The sequence below is a fragment of the Syngnathus floridae genome, chromosome 3, assembly GCF_059516105.1.
Source record: "Syngnathus floridae isolate MCC-2025c chromosome 3, RoL_Sflo_1.0, whole genome shotgun sequence".
Lineage (NCBI taxonomy): Eukaryota > Metazoa > Chordata > Actinopteri > Syngnathiformes > Syngnathidae > Syngnathus > Syngnathus floridae.
This window is the reverse complement of record NC_142415.1, coordinates 19845496-19872098: the sequence shown is the minus strand read 5'-3', so window position 1 is coordinate 19872098 and position 26603 is coordinate 19845496. Positions and strand designations below refer to the sequence as shown.

Below are 26603 nucleotides of genomic sequence, written 5' to 3'. Positions count from 1 at the left end.
TTTACGAACTAGTACATTTATTTTTTAAAATCACCTTCCATGGTCCCCGTTGGAGGATATAGTCACAAAAAGATGTGCTTCTTAAATCTTGTATGTTGTTATTGAGCCAAAAGTGAACTTGCCAACTTGACAAGAGGCGTGTTATTTGGTACATGTCTGCAATTTGGCAGAAACTCGTTTGGTCCCTTGCAGCTCGGAATGTTGTAGGTCGTCATCACTTGCTGTAAGATGACATGGCCCACCCTTTTCATTATTGCTCGCTAGACATATTTTCCCATCAGATAGAAAAAAATAAAATCAGGTTTGAATATGAATGTTGCCAACTTTTGAAACCCTATGCACGTCATGACTCATTGTGGATGGCAAGCTTTCCATTCCAGTATAACCTGACTTTATAAACTTGTATTTAAAAAAAATGTGTTGCAAAGGATTCGCTTTCTGTCCCTTTATGTTTGCCGACTGAAATGTTTCCGTCATTTTGCAACACTGCAGTTGTGTCTTTGCTAAATGCTACCACGTGATTTATTGCCAATGATTTTGTGGACTTGTTCTGGCTCGCTTTGAGAACCTCCGGCAAGCCTAGAAGATTCCCGGGATGAGTCGGTACGGCACGGCGTCGGTGTAGCGCTTCCAGTCGGCGCCGTACTTGCTTCCGCAACGGTGCTCGTCGCGCAGGCACCGGTGCACCAGTAGGATGCTCATGTAGACGATGTAGAAGTACGGCAGCAGGTGGCCGAATCCGCAGGCGGCGCAGTACGCCAGCGAGCCCATCAGGTCGCCCGTGTAGTTGAAGTGGCGCGCCGCGCCCCAGAAGCCCGACGTCAGCAGCTTGCTTCGGTGCGTGCCGCCGTCGGCCGAGCGGTACGAGCACTCGATGAAGGAGGGGGGGCGGCCCCAGATGGTGCAGGCGCCCTCGCTGCGGCGGAATAGGTCCTTCTGGTGGTTGGCGGCGCGGAAGATGTAGTAGCCCGCCAGGCCCAGCAGCAACACGGCCGCGGCGTGCGGCGGTGACAGCTCCACCGGGTGGTAGACCAGATACAGGCCCTGCACGACGTAGTTCAGTCCGAGTCACCAAGCAGAGTTAGTCAACCCACACTTGCTTTCCTTTCCTGCCTCGAACTTAGCACATCATATTGTCTTCAAGGTTAGCTACCAGACTTGTGGACTGACCTGTAGCGTGTAGAGGTAAGGCAGCCACACGCAGTCGCCCCAGCCCAGGTACCAGCCAAAGTGGTCGTGGCAGATGTCGATGGTCTTGAGGTACCACGCCTCGTTCCAGAAGAAATCCAACACATAGATGGCCTGACAGAAATAAAACCTAAGAGTTATTCAAATAACTATAGCATGCTAAAAAGTTTATCGAAGCGTCGGCGTCACTCCAAACCATTAAATCCAACGAAATCTTCATCTTCGGTATCACTTATAAACAACTCCACTAACCCCGGGAGTACAAGATGCATTTCACTTTCTCTTTTACGTGGCTTATGTTAAATTCATCGTCAATTACAGTTCCAATTATTCCACAGGCCTAATGCGGTTTAGTGAGAAAATAACGTGAAGTGATTTAATAATGTGTTAATAATTTCACATATAAGTCGCACCCGCGGCTAAACTATGAAAAAAACTGCGACTTATAGTACGGAAAATACGGTATTATGCGCAAAGACAGACTGCTCAGCCAGTGGCATTATCTGGACTCACCTGTAGGACGTTAACCAGCAGCATGGAGTTGGTGACGTGACCGTAGAGCTCCTGTTGCTTGGCCATGTAGGAAAGGTTGATGAGCGTCCACGCCACGATGCCCGGGCGCCCGTTGAAGAACAGCTTGAAGTCAAACCACTTGCCCACACGCGGGTTGAACTCGATGCCCATCATGTAGTTGTAGAAGACGTTGCCCGTGAACTTGCTGTGGGCACACAACACATCATCGACTGTGACTCCGTAGCAACAAAACAAGCCGTTCGAAATAATGAGGGAGGAAAAAAAGCCCCTGATGCAAAGGTGGCCATGTTTATTTTGAAACACTGAAGTTTTTGAAACTGAGCTGCTGAAATGAATGAGGTTGTCTAGGATATTCTACAAAAAAAGCAGATGTCCTCACCAGTCCTGCGCGTTGGTGGGGAACAAGTAGGCCTTGACAAAGGCAAAAGTGGCCACAGCGTAACCCAGCGCGTTGGCGCACCACATGAGCGGGATCCAGTTGTCGAAGATGATGGTGGGCGAGAACCACAGGAAGTAGCGGGCGTTGGCCAACCACAGGACGTGCGTGATGAGCCAGCACTGCAGCCCGTTGATCTCGTACTTGTTGACGAGGCCTTGGGGGAGGTCACGGTCAAGGCTTTGCATTGGCGTGCCCAGGCGAGCGCGGCGCGCTACCTGCTGGGGTTCGGGCGCCGTCCTGAACTCCCCCGACGTAACCGGGCAGCACTTTGTGCAGGATGTCGGGCAAGCACATGTACAACACCACCTGGAAGGTGACCCAGGCGGCGTAGATCTTGGCCGCCGACCAGGTGACGAAGGGTACGCGGGCCCAGATGGAGAGTAGGGTGCTCTCGCCGCCGTAGAGCTCCAGGAGGGGCCGTGTGACGGAACACTGGTACTGGTCGCAAGCCATCACGAAGAAGAAGACGATGAACGGCGCCAAGCAGAGCAGGGCCACCACGCTCAGCAGAGAAAACCAATCCACTTCCCTGAGGACCACCACCGCAAACAAATACGTTCCAGCATTTTCCGTGCGAGAAACTTTATTATATATATGAGCGACTGACTTACCAGGCTCTCCCCCACTGCACAGGCTCTGCTGTTTTAGCTGATGCCAGGGGACTGTGGCTGCCATTTTGGACCCGCCTCCTGGTGACTTCAGTGTCACCGTTCATGTCTGCAGAAGAATTTATGCCAGTGAGTATTGTCCTGGGTTATGTTTGTACGGTATGCGTTTCAACCCCGCTCTTGTTAAAGCTGCAGTTTTTTGAAAGGTTGAGAATTACAGCAACGTATGCTCATTTTGAGTTTGGCATTCTCCATTAGCATCATGTTGTGGACAAATTACACTATGTGGTTTGATTGAACATTTCAACAATTCTCTTTAGTTTTGTCTGTGATTTTTTTTCCCCATAAACTTCAACTATGAATGACAACAGCTTGAAGCAAGCCTGCTTGGTCTTTTCTTTGGAGAATTGAAATGAAATGTCTCCTCGGTGATAATAAGGATTCACTCCCTCCTGTTATTGTTTATTAACCGTGACAACCGTCTTGATAACATCTTGTACAAGACATTCCATCCTGTTATTGTTTAATCAACTTCATTTATTATTGATTTTCAATTGTTATGCCATAATACTTCTCCGGTGAAAGGTCGTGACAGCCCAGCTATAATATAAATGAACTAAACACGTATTTCAGCGTTTAAGCGAGCGCTTGATAATATTATAAATCGCATCTGATCAAAACAGGCTGGAAAAGAGCACCATCGTTACGATGATGACGTAACCCATGTTAGCTCGCTTTAGTCGATCCAAAATCTGACGGTCAAGAGTTGCTTTGCTTTCTTACCTGGCACTTTTAGGTGGGGTGTTTAATAGCGCCGCGCTTTGTTCTCTTCTCAGCGGGACAACCGTAACGACGCACCCGGCAGTCGTCGCTCCACCGTAGGCTCTTCCCCACCGCACCTCTGGATGGAACTCACCGTTATCGAGCTGGCACGCCCCCAAATATGTTAATATTAGCCAATGGGTGGTTGAGAACGCGCGTAAAGGCGGGACCGCTCGGGGATTCTTTGCGCTGATTGGCTAAGTCGCTGAAGCCATCCGCGCCTGACCAATTTCCTCCTGCTTGAATGGCTCAGCTCGCATGAACAAACAACAAGCAGGTTACATGACCAGTTGCTTACAAAACGACTCAAACTCGACGAGTTTAACTCGTGGATAATTGGCTGGCTGCACGTAAGATAAAATATATAAATCTATAAACAAGCTGGGCTATGTGCAAATAAACTCAAAGTCGACTTTTATAACATACATGTTGTATTGATCGTAGTTCTTTAAAACCAATTTAAATATCTACATACATGCATAAAGCTGCTAAGGATAATTCTCTGCATATACTCAATTATTTTTTATTTGATTAAAAACAACAAACACAAGAAATGCCTCTCTTTTGTGTCTCATGGTTTAATATTTGCATGTTCTAAAATAATTCTACTTTAATTGCGTCATTTTAGCCGCTTAGCCTCATCGAATATTTAAATAGATTACCAGCAGAGGGAGCCTGCGAGCCACTAATAGCGTTTGCAACACACGGGGTCAATGCACTAGAACCATCGTGACCTTCTGTTAACTTTAGAATGCGCTTCCATATGTCCAACTTTGCCGTTATTTTTGCACAACTTGCTTTTTTCCTCATCAAGGAGACGCACAACAACCATTTATTGAACCACCAAATGACCCGGCATAGGAACAATCGCCTTCATCATGCGTTTTCATATCATGAGAGCAGATCAGCAGCAAACAATTGATCAACAGCACCAAAACAGGAAGTGGCCGCTCAGCTTGAAGTGTCTCGGCTGCTTGGCAGAGAGATTGGAAGAATCTCCGGAAGGCATAAAAGAGAGAAGACAAAAACAAACAATTTTTTTTTCAGTTTAAATGTAATCAAGAGCAGACGCACAGCCCCCCCCCCCCCTACTACTTTCTACCACGTCTGCATCCTCCACTCATCAATTTTCTGTTTTTTCTTCTTCCTTGATTCAGTTTGATGTGGATGGCTGCAGTCTTCTTGTCCAGACTTCGTCTGATTCCGTCTGCGGGCTCCGCAAATACATATCTGGGCCAAGTGGAACACTTTTTCACAATTGGTACGGCGCGCACGCTGCACTGTCTGCAACCTCTTTTCGCTTTTTTTCGAACTTCTGAGTTATGAAACACTTCTATTCGTCTTATAGACCTATTATACTGCCATCTAGTGGCCAAGACACACACACCAGAAGGACCGCAGTGTCCCTGGGGCATTGTAGCATGAAATCACGATACACAAACGGTTTACATTGACTTTTGGTATTTGTTTATTTTCTATCAAGTACATCGGTGTAGTGTTTTGTTCCCTAAAAAAAAAAATCTCATTGTTTATTGAGCTGTAAGGGAGTGCTAGCATTTCTAGCCATCTCAATGACTGTGCCTTGGTTTGACAATAGTGAGGGAAACCCTGCATGAAATGTGGCCAAGAAGGCTTTTGTGTTGGCAGTATGAAGGCAGGCGGGGGTTGGGTGGGACGCCTGGCAAATCTACCACTAATCAGCTCCCCCGGGACGCAGCTCGCGCTAGCCCGGCCGAGTGTGAAATATTCCGATTTACCCTCTCGCGGGACTACGTATATCTCGTAAAGATGAGCAGGTCGACGCTGTCGCTTGAATAATTTCCCGTGGAGGAATATCCATGCGGGTGGATGCTCCCTAGCCTCTGTTTGTCCTCCTCCGATCCCCACGTCCTTCCTCATCCACGCTCAATAAACACGATTAGCACGCTTACCGACAATGATGTCGACTGTAAACACGAACAGCAAATCGACACAGCGTGGGAACGTTCATTGCGAGAATGATGAGAACTTGAAACACGAATGATTTGTGTTTCTTGCTTGCTCGCGAAAAAATTAATTCAAGGCCACCTCGTCGGTGGCCTTGAATTCATTTGACCTTTGTGGAAAAGAACGGAATGTTGTTTGTAATTACAAAAGCTGTAATCAAGACGCCCAATGACTTTCTGTTCAAGGCATGAACATGAGCAGCTTGAAATGTTTGCAAATATCTCGCCCATCACGCTTCAACGTGTGTGTGCGAGCACCATATTGTGTGCATCTCGGTGTGTGTTGTGACGTGAGTGCGTGTGTTTTGGTTGTGCATCAGTAAGTGGGGCAGAACTGATTGTTGCTGATGGCTGTAGGCGAGCACAGACCTACATTTTGCTCTCGTATACAGCACCACGAGGATGAGAAGGAGGGGTGGGAGGAAGGGTGCTGAATGGGTGAGGTCAGGAAAATTAGGGCCCCCTCCCCACAGACACACACACACACACACACACACACAGACCACCCCAGCCAATGTTATTATCAGACATGTTCTTGTCGTGGGTTCTCTTAAGGGTTCCTCCCCTCCTTTGCTGACACTTGACTGGCAGAGTGCTGACTCAGCACACAGACACGCAGGAAGGAAGTGATGCCAACACACCAAGAATCAGCAGACACTATCAGAGAGACCAGCCCAGGAAAGTTGGTGCAGCAAACACGACTTCATTTATCGTAATTCATTTTTTCTGTGTGTGTGTGTGTGTGTGTGTGTGTGTGTGGGGGGGGGGGGGGGGGGGGTCTTGATGAGTTTGGTTGCATATACACCTTTCCTCTTGCCCAGACATATGACAAAGACGGATGGATGGATGGATGGATGGATGGATGGATGGATGGATGGATGGATGGATGGATGGATGGATGGATGGATGGATGGATCTTGCTTAATTTCTCTCACTTCCTCAAAGCAACAGTCCCAAAATTCAGAGGTCATCATCTGAGATTTCACCAAAGGCAAATTCTGCCTGCGTGAGTGTTTCACAGTTAGTGTTGCCGGAGCACCCCCCCCCCCCCCCCCCCCCGCGCGCCTCTGCGACCAATCGCATCCCGCGTCTGCACATAGGCACACGCGCATGGTCACGCGCACGCCGCTTTTCCATCGCTATCTGTCTGCCGCGCGCGCGCGCGGCCGGTTTGGTTTCCACGAATCCACATTGCGCCAATACGCGTGCGCGTCCAGGTACCGTGTGAACGCCGAGAGACAGAGAAAGAGCGAGAGAGAGCGAGAAAGGGAGAGAAAGAGAGCGAGAGAGAGCAAGCGTTAGATAGAAAGAGAGCGAGAGAGAGAGAGCGCATCTTTCGTCGTCACGTCGGTCTTCTTCCTCATCTTCTTTCCCTGCGTGTGTCGCTCCTCGACGAAGAAAGCCGGAGCGAAGATCTCCTTGGAAATACCTTTTTTTTTTTCCTCCCTGTTTTTATATTTTCATAGATTTGGTCGCGCGCTGTCGGGGCGCGCGCGCGTGCGTGTGTGTGAATGGTGGACTTGGCCAACATGGAGGCTGTGGAGAAGGAATGCGGGGCCCTTGGGGGTCTTTTCCAGGCCATTGTCAACGACATGAAGGTAAATACGAAGAGTGTGAGTGTGCGTGCGTGTGTGTTCCGTGCTTTGCTTAATAACGACACATGTACCCCCTTCGCCCCCTCCCTTCCTTCCTCATCCCCGGGGAGAACCTTGAGCAGAATCCAAGCTCCAAATGATAGCCTTTTTCATGATGTATTTGTTATGAGATGACCGTTTTTGTGGATCCTTCCTCCATCCTTTTCCTCATCCATCCATCCATGCTGCGCACGTCTGTCCCTGCCCCCCCCCCTCCCCCCTTCCTGCATCCATTATCGGACGTCCTTTTTTAATGTGCATCATCACGTAATGCAAGAAAGACGGCTCCTTATTGGGTCATTCATTCATTCATTCATTCATTCATTCATTCATTCGGCTCGCAACCTTATTGATTCCCTGTCATGGGTGCACGACATCAGTAGAAGCCCCCCCAGCCGTCAGTCAGACGCCCCCCCCCCCCCCCCCCGTCTGCTGGTAGCGCTGAGAGGCTGCGAGTGTGTCATTCCTCTGCATCCTCTTTGTGTGTCTGCGCGCGTGCGTGCGAATGATCCATTCCTAGCATCCAATCGGGATTTTTTTTTTTTTTTTAAGATAACATTTGCTTACGGTCTGCATTTCACAATACGTTTATTATTGTGAGACTGCTGTTGCTAATATTTTGGTCCTCTCCCACGCAGATAAGGGCAACAACATGACAATACAAAAAGCACACCACATTGATAACCTATCGTGACAGATACAAACCATTTTTGGAAATTTCTTGTATCGGCTTAGGGGTGTAGGTGTACCTAATAATATGACCGACTCGAGTAAAAGCTGTCTCCGGCTTTGTGATTGTCAGTCAAACTGGGCTGAACTCTTGGTCCTGACCCGAACGAGGACATGAACGGCATGGCGGTCTCGTGTTGACCGCAGCTGTGTCACAGTTCTGGAGTTCTGGGTTTGAATCTCATCAACGTTTTATTGTTTGTCTCTGTTTGTCTTGACGTGGCCTGGCAATCGGTCCATTATGCGCCTTGGATTTGGCCAAAAGCACTCAAGTACTTACTGTAGGTCTTCGCTGATCCAATGAAAGGAATTTTTTTCCAAGTAGTGAAAGGTGATACGTGATTTTTGCTCGCTAGCATGCTCGCACTGAATCCGTGTCAAAGTGAGCGCCGCTGCGAGCGCATCTTCGCATGCATCCCGAAGCCCTCTGAACTCTGATGTTGGAGATTTCACGGAGACATTTGCCGTTGAAGTCACTTTTGAACGGCTTGTATAGCAATCCGTCTTTGGTGCGCTGCAAATGTGACTGTGAATCAATGCGCTCATTTACATCATAGCGCTTTAGCCTGACAGCGAGCAAGCTACATCAGTCAGCGTTGTCAGAAGTCCAAAATGTTAACTTCCCAAAATCAAGCGAGTCAACTTGAGCCATTGAGCAAGTCAGGAATCGACTCAGAACGAAGCAAGGAGCCCCTTGGTTGTCCAAAACAACTGCCACGCTCCCCCTGCAAAAAGGAAACAGATGCTTGTAAAAGTCAGCCATGAACTACCGGCAAAGGCACACAGGAGAACAGGATGGAGGTGATGCCACACAGATGACAGACATTTGCAAAAATCATCAACATTCCTTGCTGATCTTGTCCAATTTGATCCATAACGACAGCGCTACCTTGACCGATGAGTTTTATATCTCACCGATCATGCAGAAACATTGTATCAGAATGGAATAAGAAATAAAAGTAGAAAATGTCCAAAATTGGGGGGCGCAGCTTAGTGAGTGACATCAGGAGCCGCGGTCGCCTCGGCACCTTCGTCGGCGTGTGAGGCTCATGGCGTGAGCCGTGGCTAACAGCAGGTCCTAGCCAGTGTGTTCACTTTGTTCCAGAAACGTGAACTGCGCCCTCCTTCCGGTTTCTTAGGATGTAACTTCCAATGTATTGCATACAAAAAATCCAAAACGCCCTCTCTGTATGTACGAGAGCTGGTCGTCATGGTGACACTTTTGACCGTTAAGTCCCGCCGACTCGCAGTGAAGGTGAAAGCTGCCTCCTCATCCTCCTCCTGCGCCCATTTTGAGACTGGCGCAGTCATTGGTGGCCTGGTTGCCTGGCAACATGGACACCTGTGACACAGCATCTCCATCGCTGCACCTCGTTGGGCCCGCTAAACAGAAGGCTCACCTTGAATTGAGGGGCGCTTCCTTTTTATTGAATCATTGTCAAAAAACAAATTAGGCTAAGTACTTTGTCTTAATGTTAGTTCCTTAATAAACTTTGGCCTGTGACTGACATTGAAATGAAATAAAAATCGAAAATGAAAGAATTATTTTTATATAAAATTAACATCTGAAATCGAAATGGAAGTATATATTGAAGAACAATAAATAGAAATAATGTTTGAATCCAAATTGCAACCTTGCGTAGGTGGTGCATGCAATTATCACAGCTTCCTTGACCCTACTTTGAAACAGATTTATTTTCGCATGTTAATGAGCGTGTTGACCTCCAATCCCCCCACACTCATCCAAGTACACATTGTCACGTCAGCAGCTTGGATGTCCAAAGTGTCTTCAAAACATGCCTGCGCTTTTACTTCCTCATCGCAATCCTCCCTTCCTCTTTGCCGTCGGCATGCACACTCCACCCAGATAGGGTGTGTGTGTAACATGCAAATATATATATGTGTGTGTGTGTGTATCTCTTACGTGTGTTTAGAATGCCACAATGTAACCCTAGCTGCACACACTCGCACGCACACACATACTCACGGGGTCACGGTCAGTGGGCCAATGCCATGGAAGAATAAATAAGTGATTTCCATGGATCTTATTCAAGAGATCTTCTGTATTTGTAAAATTAAATGGCATTCCCTCCCAATAGACAATAATCTGGTGCGGGTGTTGACATGTTGGTGCCTGACCTTCATCCGGATGCATGGCCGCCCGCTCCGTGCAGCTGCACTAAAGCAACAATACGGACGCTCGGTGCCATCAAGCCAGGCAAAAAAGAACACAAGTGATTCAGCCAATGTCTGATTTCACCACACAAAAGGCGGAGCAAAATGGAGGCAGTATTCTGCTGGATTATTTCGTTTGGGGACATGAAGGACGGGCCTGTTTCTTCTCACTGTCTCTTACTGTGAGTGCCTGTGTGACCATAAAAAAAAAAGAGATAGCGCTGTCTCGATGAAAGCGGAGAATCAGAGCAATGTGGATCGAGAGATGGCTTTTTACTTACTTTTTACATTTTACTTTCCACAATTTTGCCTCCAAAGCGGAAATTCAACCATCTTCATGCTTTTATTTCGCGAACTGCTCGAGTGCTGAGCAGAATCAGGTCAAATATCTCCCAAGGTGAAGAGTCACAAATCGTACCAATTGAATATGGAAGAACATGAGTGACATCATCTTGCACTCAAGTGGCGACGACAACCCCATCAGACCTTTGACCTTATTCAACTTCTGTTGGCTTCTCTTTTGGATGCTTAGCTAGGGTAACCATCTTGAAGAACACTTTTTTTGGTCCATTCCACGTGATTGGCTGTTCACCCATTTTGCGACTTTTTGTTGCAAGTTGACCTTGAATCTTTGCTCTCCGTGCCGTATGTCGGACCCGGCGCGGGTCGGGCCGCCGGCGTCTCGCTGCGGACGAAGAGCTTAACATCTCTTTTGTCTCTTTTGTTTGGCCGGCGGCCGGCAAGCCAAACAGAGGAAATCCAGAAAAGAGCCACCGAGAGACATGGAGAGGAATGGAGGGATTAGCCCCGTTTTTTTTTTCGTGGTCTAATCGCACCAATTCACATGTTTTAAAAGAAACTCATTTCACAGCTTTTATATTTGATCAAATGGATGATCCTTTTTCAGAGACCATCATCTATTCATTTGATTCTTGCGTGGACAAACGGCTTTACAGCGACGCATCATGATGTACTAATTTGACGCAAAATTAACTAGCTATTAGTTAGCCTGTCTATAATGTTAGCATTTAGCAAGTTGACTTTGAAGTTAATCAAAGTCCAGAAATAAATAGCGTGTACCAACCTTGTTAGCATTAGCATTCCCGTATTGTTGCTTCAATATTTCTGGAGAATTCGTAAACGGTTTTGAACGTATGCTATCGTGCTAAGCTAACAGACATTGTTCCCGAAATTTTTTGCTGGTGGAGACAAACAAGAGGAATATTGAGCCCCCGTGTGACGAGAAAAGCTTTGACAGGCCTCACAAAGGCAGCCTGGGGGGGGGGAAGAGGAGGCCATCTTGGCTGCCTCCCAGCATCCCCTGTCCTTAATGAGCCAAACATTTTAACGAGCTGAAGATAAGAAGGACGAGGAGGAAGATGACATCTTTAAGTGTGCTCGTAAAACATTTTACAGAGAAAAGTACGGCTGATGAAACCTATTGTGTGGGTGTTAAAACCCTTCATGGGCTAAAGTGTGGCTGCTTTGGGAAAACACACATTTCGAATCTTCAACGACGCAAATATACCCCACAACAATTCCAACCCAAATGATGCCACATCAAACGGACCAGATTAGTCTTCTGCTGTTGGTGACATCCCTAGCCCCGCCCCCAACTCTTTCACATCGCCTTTGTTCAGATTCCCCGTTTGTTCTTTTCCTAATTTTGAGGTCTCGCCAGGTTGATGACACCATCTGAGACACACGTGCACGCGCACACACGTGCACACGCACACAGTCAATTTGCAGGCGTTTTATTGGGGTTCGGAGGTCAGCGTGGATCAAGTGTAATATAATCTGGGATGCAGCTAGATAGCAGCAGAGGGTGGCGGGTGGAATTTCATTTGCAATGCTTTGATGCGGTTGCGTGTCTGTGTGTGTGTGTGTGTGTGTGTGTGTGTGAGATGGGAATTGAAGGAGGCTATTATGGGATTTGAAGGCTTCACATGGGAGGTGTGTCTACAATGACAAAACAAAACATTTTGACTTAATATATTTTTCCAAACAGCTGTGTCATGCATTATATTGAATGTGTGTGTGTGTGTGTTACCAGTGCTCCTATCCAGTGTGGGAGGACTTTAGCGCAAAGGCCACCAAGCTTCATTCACAGCTCAGGTGAGTTGACTACTCCGGTCACGTTAATTAAATCGTGACTGTCCAAATTAAAATCGGACAAATTTTGCATTTGTGTGGTGACGTGTTTTCGTAGAACTACGGTTTTGGCGGCGGTGGCCTTCCTGGATGCTTTCCAGAAGGTGGCGGACATGGCGACCAACACGAGAGGTAGGAACCAGAAAAAGAGCCAGAATTTCCGGGTGTATATTTTCTTGTAGCATTTACTCGGTTTTGCTTTTTTTACCTTGAATTGTTTCCTCTATCGAAGCGTTGCAATTTTATCGTAAGCTGTCCGACATGCAGTTGAGTTGGTTTCATAGAAATTTACAACATTATCACGCTCATTAGAAACCATCAAGTGCTGTTACTTGAGCATAAGAACGAATTTCAAGATAAAAACAATCAACTCTTTGTCTTCTAATTAGTTGCTGCTTGGTCCATCTTGCACTTGTTGCATAATGCAATTTGCTGTTTGTGCATTTTACGCTTGTTACATTTTATCACGTTGAAATGGAGAAGTTATTTCGGGTTTATTGTCACCAAATGTAGCTTCATTGCTAATGCTACGTTCCAGTATTCAGATTATTACATATTGAGCTTTAGGACTAATTTGTTAGGTCAATTTACCCATTGCAGTTAAGTAAAGTCTGAACAAGTAAAAAAAAAAAAAAAAAAAAAAGTGTCCTGCTCGGTGATGGTTGGTGTGAATGGTGTGAATGTACTACAACGTTCACACGCATACACTTGCGACATGATGGCCTGGGCCAATCACATGCGGGCTAGGTCACGTGTGCCAGTGCGGTTGCCAGGCAACAAGTGAAGTGAGGAAAAAAATAGCCTTGTTGCTGAGAGCAGAGCAGGAAAGACTTAAGAACCTCCGTTGTTGGAGTCAGCTGTTTGGACGCCAGTGTGTGAACACAAACGCAACATGTCCGACAACTGGTTGTTTCTGTGGATGCTGCTGTTTTGGTTAGCAAAGGGCTCAGGGATGTTTGTTATTATGCGCTTTCATGTTTTTAAATAGTTTCCACTGGGGGAGGGCATCTTTTAAAAGGATGTTTTTATTATTTAACAGTAAAAAAAGCTGAATAATTAAAAATTAAAAAAAAAGGCACGTCCCTTCCCAATAATCCCCCCCCCCCCTAATACGGTAGTCTAGTCACTTAGTAGCTGGCATCTCTAGAAGGACATTTCCTCATGTCACAATCCAGCATTGTCCTGCGGCTCAACCAAACAAGACGTGCTCTGTTACACACACACACACACACACACACAAACGAGAGCACACAGTGAAGGGGCTTTGGTGAGCATGGGAAGCGGAAAGCTCAGCGAGTTGTTCTTCTCCGACGCCAACTTGTGTTCAATGAGACCAGAGGCTGCGTGACTGCCGATGCCCGTGCGCGCTGATCAACGCAAATAGAGAACTAACCCGAAAAAAGGAGTCTGTTCACATTATGGCACCAAAATCAATTTTTATTCTGGCCGCGTGCACTGATTTGACCTTTGAGCCCGACAAGCGCCGTTGGCCGGGACGGCCTTCAAAATCAGGTTCTCGGAGTCCAACTTTTCTCTTGTCACGCAAAGCATCGGTTAGCGGCGGCTACGTCGTGTCGGGCCCAGACTACGTTACCCACAATGCTATATTTAGAACTCCGCAGTGTGTGACTCAGCGCTCGCTGCCGCTCGGCCTGCCCGGATGGTGATGACGGCGTCGTGATTATCGCAGTTGTCACGGCAACGTGCCATTCTTGATGATGAATGCGTCAAAACATGGCTCTTGGTATGTGCGTTTCTGTTTGGTCATGTGTGTTTCCTTCTCGCCTGTCACGTGACAGCTCCATGCAGTTTAGCGTGTTGCCGTGCCATCTCCGCGCATGTGATGTTAGGAGAGCGTGAGATGTCAAGTGTATGCGTGCAGAGTCAGACGATGCATTTTCGGCCACCATTCAAAACGGCCCCCAGGTGTCTGAATAGTACAGCTGATGAATCTTTCAAGACCAGTCGTAGGTTCCCATGGCAACCGAGGTGCGGCGCCGCCATACGATGGAGCTCACCATGAGGTGGGAGTTTTCTACCTGCAGAGGTAGAGCCCGGTGTCTGTCGGGGCAAAAAAGCAAATACCCATGAGTCGAATCAAATATTTTCACTCTCGGAGGAAGCACTTCATACACATGCGAGAGATCACATGACTCACAAAAGTTTGCGCAATTACCAAAATGATCACAATGATCTGAATTACCGTCAAAAAGACAAAATGATCGTAAATTGTCACCAATGCTAATGTCGTTGCGCTAGCTGAGCACACTTTGCATCGAAGAGAAATAATAATTGGATCGGTTGGCCTTTTGCTGGGTTGTTTTTTTGGGGAGTGGCTTTTCTTGTTGCTATGGCAATAGCTGCTTGGCTGGAGAAATGCAATGTGACAGGAAGTGGCCGCACCATGACCCCTCACACTAAAGTCAGTGTGTGCTTGCGTGAGAGAGAGAGAGAGAGAGAGAGCGAGAGAGAGAGAGAGAGAGAGAGAGGACACTTGCAAAGGGTGTTGTGCCGCAATAGTCATAGCAACAATATTGCTCTAAAATCATGACCTGAGAATGACAATTACATTATGAGTCAGATGGTAACACAACTGAATAACACGTCCAGGTCAAGGTCAAAGCAATCCCAGCCTTCAAAAAAAATGTCCTTTATATTTATCGGCTCGATTTCCAACTTGGGAGAGAGACAATGTGCCGCGTTTGTTTTTGGTGGTGAATTCAAGTCAATGGACTCAAGGCAGTTAACACCAAACAGGGTCAAAATATCGGTTTTGCCGCAAACATCGCATATCGAGTCAACCTTCAAATCCACCGGCCCCCCCCCGAGTCTGTTGTGGATGTTTGCGTCAGCGGAGGCAGCAACCGTCTGGGATGTGGACCTTATGAATAATTCTCGCCGGCCTCGTTAGCATGGCTGGGGTTGGGTTAGCACGGCTAGCTCCCGGTGAGCAGCCTGCTTCTTTTGTCTCCTGCTTGCTGCTGCTGCTGTGTCACCATGTGGGATGGAAGTGTTACGCACATGTGTAACCATGGCAACAGAGGCCTTACTTACTCTGACGTTCCCTCATTTCCTCGTGGAAAGAAACTACGTCGGACCCGAAATGAAAATGACCTACATCCAAAATTGCGACTGCGACAAACCAAAACTAGTGGTCAGAGATATCGCAAACTAATCTAAATGTATAACAATTAAATTGCTATTAATAGTACCATTGGAGGAAAATATGAATGTGATTAAAATTAAATAAGGATTAAATGACAATAAGAGCAATTTTTTTTTAAGGTAAATATTAAAATAATGAATGAATGAATGAATGAATGAAAAAAATCAAATAAAAAATCCTGTGGAATTTTATTGTTATAGAAGCAACACAAGTATTTGTGGAATGTTTCACTTGATTTTAGATGACCTGTCACAAGGTGGAGAATCAATTCCCGAAAAGCCCAATTCAGACGTCTTGGACCAGGGCTTGACAAAACTCAAGATAGGTTGTCAATATTTCTCTATCTGATATTATAAAAACATCCGCAGTAATTAATTGACCGACAAGAGTTTCCAATTGCCTGCGGATGCCTCCAAATTGCGTCAAAGCGCGCCTTTTGTCTAAACGAATCCCCTTAACTTTCTTTGACGTACTCTCAACTTCCTTGGCGCTAGGTTGCCCCAAGATGGTGGTGACATTATCTCCAAAGAGCATTTTTAAAACGTGATCTACTGTGCTTTGGTGCTTCCAAAACATTACAACTCAATTACAGTCGCTCTCTGATCATCAAAGGCGATGAGAACACGATAATATAGTACACACACACACTGCATTCCAGATGCGAGGTGTGTGTGTGTGAGTGCATTTGTGTGCATCTCCTCATCTTGTTGTTGATCTCCCGCTGACTTTGAAAGGCATGTTAATGGGAGCCAAACAGGAAGAGGACCATCATAAACCAGAGCCAGATCAAACGTATGCAACACGCAGAAGCTGCAGTGCTGTTGTTGTTTAGTTTGCCCCCCCCCCGCCGAGCTCATTAAAATGCGTGAGACGAGCCTTCTCGTTTCCTCCTGCCTGGTTTCCGCTTCTCCTCCTTTCTCCATTTTTCTTTTTCTCTCCACCACTCCTCTCTTTTTGATTCTTAAAAAGATGCTTACATCATCATCATCAATCATCCTTACCATTATATGTTTAGTTCCATTCCAAATACTTGCTCAGGCCTGACTGGCATGCTTATGCATGTTCATGCGCGTGTGGTGGTGGCAGCTCTTCTTTATTGAACGGTTGCCGGGCAGATCGGGAGGCGCAGGGGAGGAATTTGTTAATTATGAATGGAGCGCTTTTCTGGAGATCCCAACAACGCTGTGTGTGCGTGCAATAACTGAGACAGAGCATCAATGAGAGGGTTAGAGGAGGCTCTCGCCCATCTTGTCTGTCTAAAATAGGGTGACCACCAGATTTGGGTTTTAGAGGAGTGTCGGCGAAAAATGCATATATCTCCCACATGTCCGTTTTACGACGTGTCAAGTTTGAACATTGGCGAATATTGGTGTCAAAAGTACCCATCGTCTCTCCCAAACCTCCGATCCGACTTTGGGCAAGGGAATCCCACTTGAGTCCCAACTTTTTCCACTGTGTACATTAGCAGCAACATTAGTGCTGACTCGGGCCTGTCAGGGTCTTTTCCTGGACTCGCAGCACCTTGTTTGGGAATCACACACACTCGCAGGCCATCACTCATGGCCGACCGGTTGACTTTTTCCATGCCGCCTCCAGAAATAGATACCCGTGTTTATGTTAGCAGGTTAGCCGCTAACACACGCGCGGACGCACGCTCGCATCCAGCAAAGACCACGAGAATCACGGGACATTGGACAAAACGGTGTTTTTTGCATTGAAATAAGACCGAAAAAGTGGGGGTCGTCTTACATTCGGGGTCTAGACATTGTACCCATTCACAACACTAGATGGCGCCAGATATCTTCAAAGCGAATGCTGAACTTAACTCCCCAGGCCAGAGCGAACCCCTGTCACATAGAATAAACATTAAAATAGAGGTAGCACGGAGAAGAAAAATAAAAAAATAGCGGTAAGAAAGAAAAGAGAAGAAAATAAGAGAAGACATAACAGAAAATGGGGAAAAAGTAGGTTTATTTCAAAAACCAGACGCCATTCATTTACAAATGTGATTGCACTTTAGTTTACATATTTAAATGTTCAGATATTAAGATGTGATGGATAGTTTTTGCATGTTTTGAATGAGGCAAAATAATATGCTTTTTCTCTCGAATACACTGTTATAATCATTTGTTTCAAATGTATTCTAATTATTTTCTGTATAAAAGTTCAATTTGGTGTTCAAAAATTCTTTTGTTCAAACTTGAGTCTTGAAAAAGAGGGGGGGTCGTCTTATAAGCAGGGTCGTCTTATATTCGGGCCATTACGGTAACTGACATCTGTGGTAAAAATGGCTCGGTTTTGGTTTCATCATGCCTAGTGTCTTCCTGAACGCCTTCTACTACCGCTACCAGCACCCTAACTAATTACTAGTGAGTCCAAGTACAATTGTGTACTTGTCTGTGATGTGATGGTCTTAACTTCTCCAGGGGCCACCAGAGACATCGGCTCAGCTCTGACCAGGATGTGCATGAGGCATCGCAGCATCGAGGCTAAACTCCGACAGTTCACCAAGTAAGCTCTGCCCACCAGTTAGCTCTTTAGCCGCTCGTTAGCCGTTTGACTACTTCCTGTCCCACCTAAACGCAAACACACTTTTCTACTCCTGCGCAGTCCTGCTCTGATAACCAGTACTGAGGACTGCTAAGTCCTGAGCACTTTGACCAATATTGCAGATGACCAAACGTTTTGTTTTCCCGACAGTGCGTTGATGGAGAGCCTCATCATGCCTCTGCAGGACAAGATTGAGGACTGGAAGAAGACAGCCAACCAGCTGGACAAGGACCACGCCAAAGGTATCGTGCACAAAGTCAATCAAGTTTTCCAAGTGCCAAAAGCCGCAGCCACCTTGGACACGCATGCTGAGAGTCGTTAGTTGTTACCCATCAATTAATTGTCCTATTTATTGCTATTTCTGAATCTTTCATTTAATGCGATTCATACGTTGGCTTCGCCAGAATACAAGCGGTCGCGACACGAGATCAAGAAGAAGTCGTCGGATACCATGAAGCTCCAGAAGAAAGCTCGCAAAGGTGAGATTGAGATTGCACGAGGGGAATTGTCGAGATTGCTAATCGGCGCACGGATGTCAAGACAGACGATGTCGCGCCAAGTGCAGCGTGGTGGTGTCACTTCAAAGTTTCACGTCAAAAGGGATTTCTTTCTTTCCTGAATTAGCTCCCTGAATAATTGTCAAGAATGAATTGGATTTGGATGAATTGGAATGTTTATGGGAAATAAACAAATGTGCTTGGAGTATGATCATGCTGAGAATAAAAAATAAAGTACTTATATAAAGATGGCAAGTATGATGTTGAATTATAAACAAACATGATGATAGGAAATGTAGACAAACCCTTTTTATTTTCATATTAATGGTCACGAATGAGTGAAAGAGCGCCAACGTCTTTTTTTTTTCAATTAAAACGCTCAGTGTGAGTCATCGGGGATGTTCCCAGTGACGTCTTAGGTGGAAGATATAGCCAGATGGCGACACCTGGTGGCCATCCGAGGTGGTGCGTCTCCGCATCGCTTTTCTTCTGTGGGTTGCCAGACAGAACACGAATCCAGCCAAATACGAAAATACGTCACGTTTACAATTCAAAAGTTGTGACATGTCTTTTTATGCTTTTATTCCTCAGTTTTTCTCTCACTTGTAATGTTGGCTGACTAACACTTAATGAGACTTTGTGCTCACTCTCTCTCTCCCACTTTGCCGACCCCCAAACACACTCACACCCTTCTGGCTGGCCTCTAATAGAGATCCAGGGTAAGTGTGTGGCCCTCTTATTATCTTTTTCCATGTCCTTTAACGACACACACACACACACACACAATCTGACTTGATGTATTTCCAGTAAGTGTCTCAGCTTCCCATTTTGCATGCATCTCGCCCGTCTTGTAACAACTTGTCTCCATTTTTACTCACTCGGCATGTAGAGCAGTTTTGCTTTTGGGCCGGTTGGGGCTCGACTTGGATTTTGGAGGTTCTGCTGTTGGCGACAAGCTTCTACTTTTGTCAGAATGGTACCCATCTGTGCAATTGTGTTTGTCAGGGCGCGGTGACCTGCAGCCTCAGCTAGACAGCGCCATGCAGGACGTGACTGACATGTGTCTGCTGATGGAGGAGATGGAGAAGCAGGCGGTGCGGCGCGCCCTGGTGGAGGAACGGGGACGATTTTGCACCTTCAGCACATTCTTGCAGCCAGTTGTGGTCAGTGACGCCTTTTCGTGTGTGTAGATGGCGCCTGTCTATCTTTGTGTGACAAAAAGAAAACACGGATAATGGTGTGTGCATGAAGGGGACACTGAACAATGGATAGCAAAAGTCTACACACCCCTGCTCAAATGAATGGTCTGCACTTGTGTGTGCGTGTGATGCCTTGCCGGTGGTTGTGTGACGCCGTTCATGTGTTTTTGTTGTTAGAATGGCGAGATTGCCATGTTGGGGGAGATCACACACCTGCAGGCCATCATTGACGACCTCACTGTGCTCACCACTGACCCGCACAAGCTGCCGCCTGCCAGTGAACAGGTCTCACAAACACGCACACACACACTGATGGAGAGCCCTGAACGCATGCGTGTCCTCAGGTGATCAAGGACCTCAAGGGTTCCGACTACAGCTGGTCCTATCAGACTCCGCCCTCTTCGCCCAGCAGCTCCAGCTCACGCAAAAGCAGCATGTGCAGGTACACGGAAGGCTTTCATGGTTCTTGTTGCGTTTTGCCAGCCGTGTCGCATCAGACGTGGTTCGAAATCCTGATTTGTTGAAAGAGGCGCTGTGCGACCAAGCGTGTGTGTCATGTGTGTTACGTCAAACTCATCATGTATGTCAGTCACTCGACTTGAATGTGTGTCCAAATGCATTCTTGTTTGTGCCAATGCATGGAAGCGTGTGAGTTTGTATCTGACGTTCTTAGGGTGTCAGTTTGCGCATCCTTATACGTGTCAAGTTGACCAGTGTGAGCTTGTGTGTGTGTGTTACCTTGATGCTCCTGATCTGATTCTCTCCCCCGTTTTCTCCCCGCTTCCTCCCCCCTCCCATGCTCGATCAAACACAAACACTGGCACACACAACTTTCCTCTCTCTCCATCACTCGTGTGTGTGTCTCTCTTTGTGTGCTTTGTGTGTATTGTTGCCCTCTTTCTGGCTCGTGCTTCTTAAATGGCGACTAACCTCCCTCCGCACACACACTTGCCAATCGTCAAAATCACCATCCCACTGACACACACACATGCGCGCACACAGCAGTGTCAACAGTGGCCACAGTAGCGCCTCCCGCTCGTCCGGTGGAGGCGGGGGTGGCCCGGGTGGCGGCGGCGGGGGCTCGCTGCCCCACTCACCCACCTCCTCTTCCGCGTCCTCGTATCGCTACCGCAGCAGCCTGCCCTGCCAGGCCGGGGGAGCGGCGGGGGGCATCGCCGCCCACCGCCTCAGCAGCGTCTCGTCCCACGACTCGGGCTTCGTTTCTCAGGACGCCAACATTTACTCCAAGCCGCCCTCGCCCATGCCCTCCGACATCACCAGTCAGGTGGGGACCTCGAAGCTTCATGATTCCAACAAGCCATTTTCAGCCCCCTCTACTGCAAAATAGTGAGACTTGACATAAACACCGTTGTTGTTTTCAATTGTTCTTTTTTGACACGCTGCAGAAGTCGTCCAGCTCGGCGTCATCAGAGGCCTCCGAAACGTGCCAGTCGGTCAGCGAATGCAACTCGCCCACCACGGTAAGTAAAAATACACAAAATGACACGACATGATCTCCCGAGCTGCACGCTATATTCTGTCCTTCTATCCATATTTGCTTAGTATCATCAAATAAATTGCATTTGAGTGTATGTTCTGAAAAAAAACACTAAATTTAAATGTGCTTATGGCCTTGAACTCATCTCATGCCAACACAAAGTACGTAGACGCTACTTTGCTTCATTGCGCTGCATGAACGGCACTCCTGGCTTGCCCTACCCAGTGCCCGCCGCTAGAGGGCGACGTCCCCACCTCTCACCTCCTTCCGCCGCCCGCCGATGATCCTATGACCTTGTCTCTCGTCCCGCAGTTTGGCTCGTCCTTCGCTACCTTCCGCCCCGCTCTCTCTCACTCAGGCTCGCCCAGGCCTCACTCTGTCACCTCACTTCCTGTCACCGCGCCCTCACCCTATAGCCGGTCCTCCGGCTCCTGCTCCTCTTCTCCCACATCCTGCAAGGTTCCCACCTGGAAGGTTTGTCCCCCATCGCCTGCTCATCTGCGCCTTGGTTTCTCCCCCCCCCCCCATTGGCTTTCTTTTCTTTTTCTTTTTAACACCTTCATTTTGCTTCCTCAGGGTGCTTTCACGTGCATGTTTGGCTTTCTCTTTAAGTTCGTCGATTTTTGGCTTCTGGCCCAAGCGGAAAGCAGTTTTAGTCCGCCACCTGGACGTTACAAAGCTAAGCGTGAAGTGAGCGAGCTGACCGGTCAAACCGACCGAGCGATGTGCCGGAGAGCGGAAAAATCTGACTGTAACGCGACCTTGCGTCTTCCTGTCTGCAAATAACCACGCTCCAAACTCTGTAGGACTGGTCCAAAGCAGGTTCCTACGAGCAGCCCGGGGCCGCCGCCATGGCCGCCGCCAGCACGGTCCAGAGGAGGAAGGAGCCTCCGCTGGATAGGTTGCGGGAAAACGAGGGCTCGCCCAGTGCGCAAGGCTACGCCGGCCCGTCCCACGCCGACGAGGCCCAGAGGCCCAGAATGTCCTCCGCTGCTAAGGTAACGTTGAGAACCTCTGCTGTGTTCTGGTCTGATCCAATATGTCTCATATGAGAACCACAAAGTGTTTTAAATACAGAAGATGTAAAAAAAAAAAATGTCTTCCCCAGTATGGAGACGAGGCGTCTCCAGCCGCCAGCGACCTGGCCATGGTTCTGACCCGAGGCCTGAGCACGGAGCAGCAAAAGAGCAGCAGGGACTCTCTGCAGTACTCCAGCGGATACAGCACCGAGACCACCACCCCCTCCTGCTCCGAGGACACCATCCCCTCTCAGGGTGGGCCTCAAAATGTTCGAAATGAATCTTTCAGAACGATGAAGCTAAGCTACAGATTTTAAGTTAGAAAACTCTCCTGGTTGAAAATGTCACAAAAATCCCCCAAAGCGGTGGCACAAGTTCAAATAAGAAACAAGACCAGATATGCTAAAAAGGATGCCTGAGAAATGTTTCTTTGTGGGCACGCGTCAGGTTCCGATTACGACGGCTACTCGGTGAACGGCGACGCCGAAGGCCCGGACGCTCAGACGGACTTTGACAAGTCGTCCACCATCCCTCGCCACTCCAACATTGCGCAGAATTACCGGCGCATGATCCAGACCAAGCGGCCCGCCAGCACGGCCGGACTGCCCAGCGGGGTCCTGGGACCCGGAGGTCACGTCTTACCCCCCGGGGCGGGCGGTGGCTCCGGCACTCCCGGCACCGCCACCATCCGTAGAACGCCGTCCACCAAACCGGGCGTGAGACGCACCCTCTCCAGCGCCGGCCCCATTCCCATCCGACCCCCCATCGTGCCTGTCAAGACGCCCACCATTCCCGGAGACTCCCACTCTCCCGGGGCCGCCGGAGGAGTTCCGGTCCGAGTGGGCAGCGAGGAGTGCGTCTTCGTGGCGGACGACGCCCAGGGAGCGCTGGATTACGTGAAGGCATCGCCCAAACGCCTTAGCCTCCCCAACACCGCCTGGGGCTCCGGGGCGGCTCTCGAGGTCTACGCCCAGCAACGCGGAACCGCGGGGCTGGGCTCTGGCTCCGAAGAGGAAAAGATGATCGCCGCCAACCGCCACAGCCTGGTGGAGAAGATTGGCGAGCTGGTGGCCGGCGCGCACGCCCTGGGGGAGGGGCAGTTCCCTTTCCCGACCCTCCCGGATGACCCCGCGGCGGCGGCAGTGGGCGCCGCCGCCGCCACGGGGCTCGGCGCCGACGCCCTGGAGGAGACAGGGGGCTCCTCCGGCGACATGCTGACCACCATCAGGAGGGGCGTCCGACTCCGCAAGACGGTCTCCAACGACCGCTCGGCACCGCGCATCTTGTGATCGGCCTGGCGTAGGCTCCTGTTCGACCAGTAGGGAAAATCTCATCATATAAAACAAGATGAATGAAATCATACGGAAAAAGATACCGGTAGAGCTGACGCTATCAAATGTTAACACGTTAGCGCCGTAACTCGTGGGTGTGTGCGTGTGTGTGTGTGTAGGAGGCATGTTTTCTCTTCAGGACACTCATGGAAATCTGTTTCAGCATTTATTTTATACTCTCGATAAGCACCCATGTAGTATTTTGCTCTTAGGATGACTTTAGCATTCAGTACGAGTAGGGACAACTACTAGTACATGATAGTGTACTAGTTAACATGCCGTGCTTACCGAGTAGTACAAGTAGCACATGGATGTCAATTACTTGTGTGGAATAAATGCTCAAATGGCTTTCCATGTAGGCCCTCCGGGCAGAACCGAAAATGAGCGTGGGGGTCACGTGATTGAATCTCAGCTACCAGCGCGGGGAGCTAACGGCGCCAGCCGCCCTTCTGTGGGTCGGCCTGCTTGTTGGCATTGAGCTGTGCTGGTGCCACCCACACTCTTTCTTTCTATGTGTGTGTGTGTGTGTGCGTGCGCGCGCCACTGCAGGACGGCCGGCGAGCCAATGAAGCGTCTTCTCTCGCGTGACTCGTGTTATTTCTTTCTTGTTTCAATCGTGACGTCGTTCTTGTGCGCCGCCTCGACAGGGCAAGTGGTGGAGAGCCAGCCGTCGTTACAGATACTCATATATAAATATAAATATATAAATATATAATATATAAATACACATAAACATTTATATTTTCTAGAACCAGAGGGAAGAGTCCGAAAACGCAGCAATAAGTGTGTTTTATTTTCTTGCTCGGTGGGAAAGGTCGTGGGGAAAGTACGGCGGTGAGCCAGCGGCGTGCGTGCGCGCGTGTGTGTGTGTTTCGGGAATCAACACATGTCTTAAATGAAAAAGAAGAGAAAGGAAGTGATGAGGATGATGAGTAAAGTAGCGTGGAGATGGAAAAACCTCCACCGGGGGTTATAGAGGTCATCTTGAAGTTGCGTTCAATTGGTCGTTAGCCGTAGCCTTAAAAACATCAACAAAAATAGTGCACAGGTTCAGATAAGACTGGAAATACATCAGAAGTTGCTCAAACGTTAAGCTTGCACAAGTCAGACTCCTGTAAATTCATTTAAATATGCACATATGTACTACCATAAAGTCCTCACAATTGCCACTGATTCAAATAACAGTATGAAAATCCCTGAAAAATCCGATAAGAAAATCACAAATTGCTAAAAGTTATATATATATATATATATATATATATATATATATATATATATATATATTTTTTTTTTTTTATTACAAATCATGTGAAGAACATTGGGTTACCTTGAAATGTGCTTTATAAATAATAACCGAGGGAAAAAAAATCCCACAATTCCTCAAAAGTTGCACAAATTGAATCAAGGCTACCACTAATCCCTCCAAAATTGCAACGACTACTGTTAAGTCCTCAAAAATTGGGCAAGGTAAGATTTTTGTCAAATCCGTTTTTATTAGATTGAAAAAAAACATCCTCTGCTAGCAAGATGTTTTGTTTTGTTGGGTTTGTTTTTTTCCACTTCATTTTTATGCCAATTCACGTTGTGTACTTTGATCAGAAAAAAAAAGCACATTTGCAGACGTCAGCTCGTAACGAGGAACAAACAAGCATTTAAAAGAGCATTTCTTCACCTGTGATAGAAAACGAATGTAACTTTTAGAAAGACGCATTTGTCGGCATAATGCAACAGAAAATATTGCTCAGGACACAATTAAGTGTTGGGGGCATGATGAAGGCGAGATGGTCATGGAAAAGGAGGGGGGGGGGCACAAGATGGCCGCCGCAGAACGAAAGAGGCAAGACGAGTGTGCGCTCTTTTTCTTCTTTCAGCCTTACATTTGTGTTTTTCATGTCAAGGGAAAAAAAAAGAGCTGTGTGTGTGTAATATAATGTAGAATGTGCGGGATCGGAAGCGAGTAAACGTCACGTTTTTAGTTTATTTATTGGTTTAACACGTGTCTGATTTAATTTAAAGAGAGAAAAGTCTTTGAATTCTCCCATTTGTGTTTGTTGGTCGAGGAGATTTTCTTTCACTTTTCAACGTGTTTCTGGGAAGCACTTCTGCGACAAACTGCCCACGTTGCCATGGTGACTAAGTCAATAACAATTTGCACCAATTCAATTCAGACAACCATGAATAAGTAATATAAAGTCCCACAAAAGTTGCAGGTCCCCCAAATTGCCCCCCTTATAATTCCCCTAAAATCGCATAACTGATCTTTCATGGCCGAACAAGAAGAGAAAAATGCAATTTTTGTGTTGCCGAATATCCTCTCGGCCCTATATGAATAATATATTTGGAAATATGAATAATATATTTGCAAACATGCTGACTGTGTTTTAACTCATGTCAACAACGGACGTTCCGATACGAACGTTCGTTGAACTGCAGTGTGTGTCGGAGCAGAAACAAAAAGATGATCATTAATATTCTTCTTATTCAAGCAGTAACAATATACATGCAACGCGTGTGCGGGCACACGTGTTTAAAAAGTTGTAAAGGAAGTTAGAAAAAAATCAAAACACTGTAAAAAAAAGACTCATGATTATTATTTCATGGCTTTTCTTATTTCCTGGTCGTTTTTTCCTCCCTCATGACGACATTATCACAGGCGGTTTCCCACTTTTGAGCAGTATTGATAGAATTTGAAAAAAAAATCTTATTTACAAAATACAACAGAACACGCACAAGCACAATAAGACGCAACAGCAAAAAAAAAAAACGTAGAAACTACTCAAATGCGCAGTTTAAAAACAATGTTGTCATCCTTTTTTTCTTCTTTGTCTTTGGAAAGAACAGTCGCCTCTGCAGCAGCTCGTACTTATAATTTAACGTCTTTCTTTATTTTTCTAAAAGCGACCTTTTTATTTCCTTGTTTTGTTTGTTGTCTTTGGGTTAACTTTAGTCACTCGCTGATGTAACAAAAACGCACTGTGATGATTCCACTATTAATAAAGGTTGTACTTCAACTGTGTTCCTTCGTCACGTGGATTTCATATTTCATATAGATAAAATAACCAATGCTTTTAGAGCATT

The 26603-nt window shown here is 47.2% G+C and overlaps 2 protein-coding genes across 5 annotated transcripts; one reads left to right on the top strand and one right to left on the bottom strand.

Annotated features, from left to right (window-relative positions):
- Nucleotides 1-3700, bottom strand: dhcr7 (7-dehydrocholesterol reductase). The gene is made up of 7 exons (XM_088372305.1): nt 3553-3700; nt 2773-2878; nt 2377-2690; nt 2102-2315; nt 1702-1906; nt 1171-1302; nt 1-1044 (listed from the first exon to the last, which is right to left on the bottom strand). The coding sequence occupies exons 2-7, from the start codon at nt 2874-2876 to the stop codon at nt 580-582; spliced, it is 1434 nt and encodes a 477-aa protein (XP_088228431.1). The 5' UTR covers nt 2877-2878; nt 3553-3700; the 3' UTR covers nt 1-579.
- Nucleotides 3701-4773: 1073 nt separating this feature from the next.
- Nucleotides 4774-26541, top strand: mtss2b (MTSS I-BAR domain containing 2b). Of its 4 annotated transcripts, XM_088372304.1 has the most exons (15): nt 6698-7174; nt 12168-12229; nt 12324-12397; nt 17858-17942; nt 18132-18223; nt 18386-18460; nt 19484-19641; nt 19855-19962; nt 20022-20119; nt 20680-20962; nt 21084-21158; nt 21488-21649; nt 21982-22173; nt 22284-22449; nt 22642-26541. In XM_088372304.1, exons 1-15 carry the CDS (start codon nt 7088-7090, stop codon nt 23481-23483), a joined length of 2559 nt encoding a protein of 852 aa, XP_088228430.1. In that variant the 5' UTR covers nt 6698-7087; the 3' UTR covers nt 23484-26541. The 4 variants fall into 4 exon arrangements, with proteins under 4 accessions (XP_088228429.1, XP_088228430.1, XP_088228427.1 ...); XM_088372303.1 differs by lacking the exons at nt 6698-7174; nt 21488-21649 and adding an exon at nt 4774-4852; XM_088372301.1 differs by lacking the exon at nt 21488-21649 and having other exon boundaries at nt 6701-7174; nt 20812-20962.
- The last annotated feature ends 62 nt before the right edge of the window (nt 26542-26603 follow it).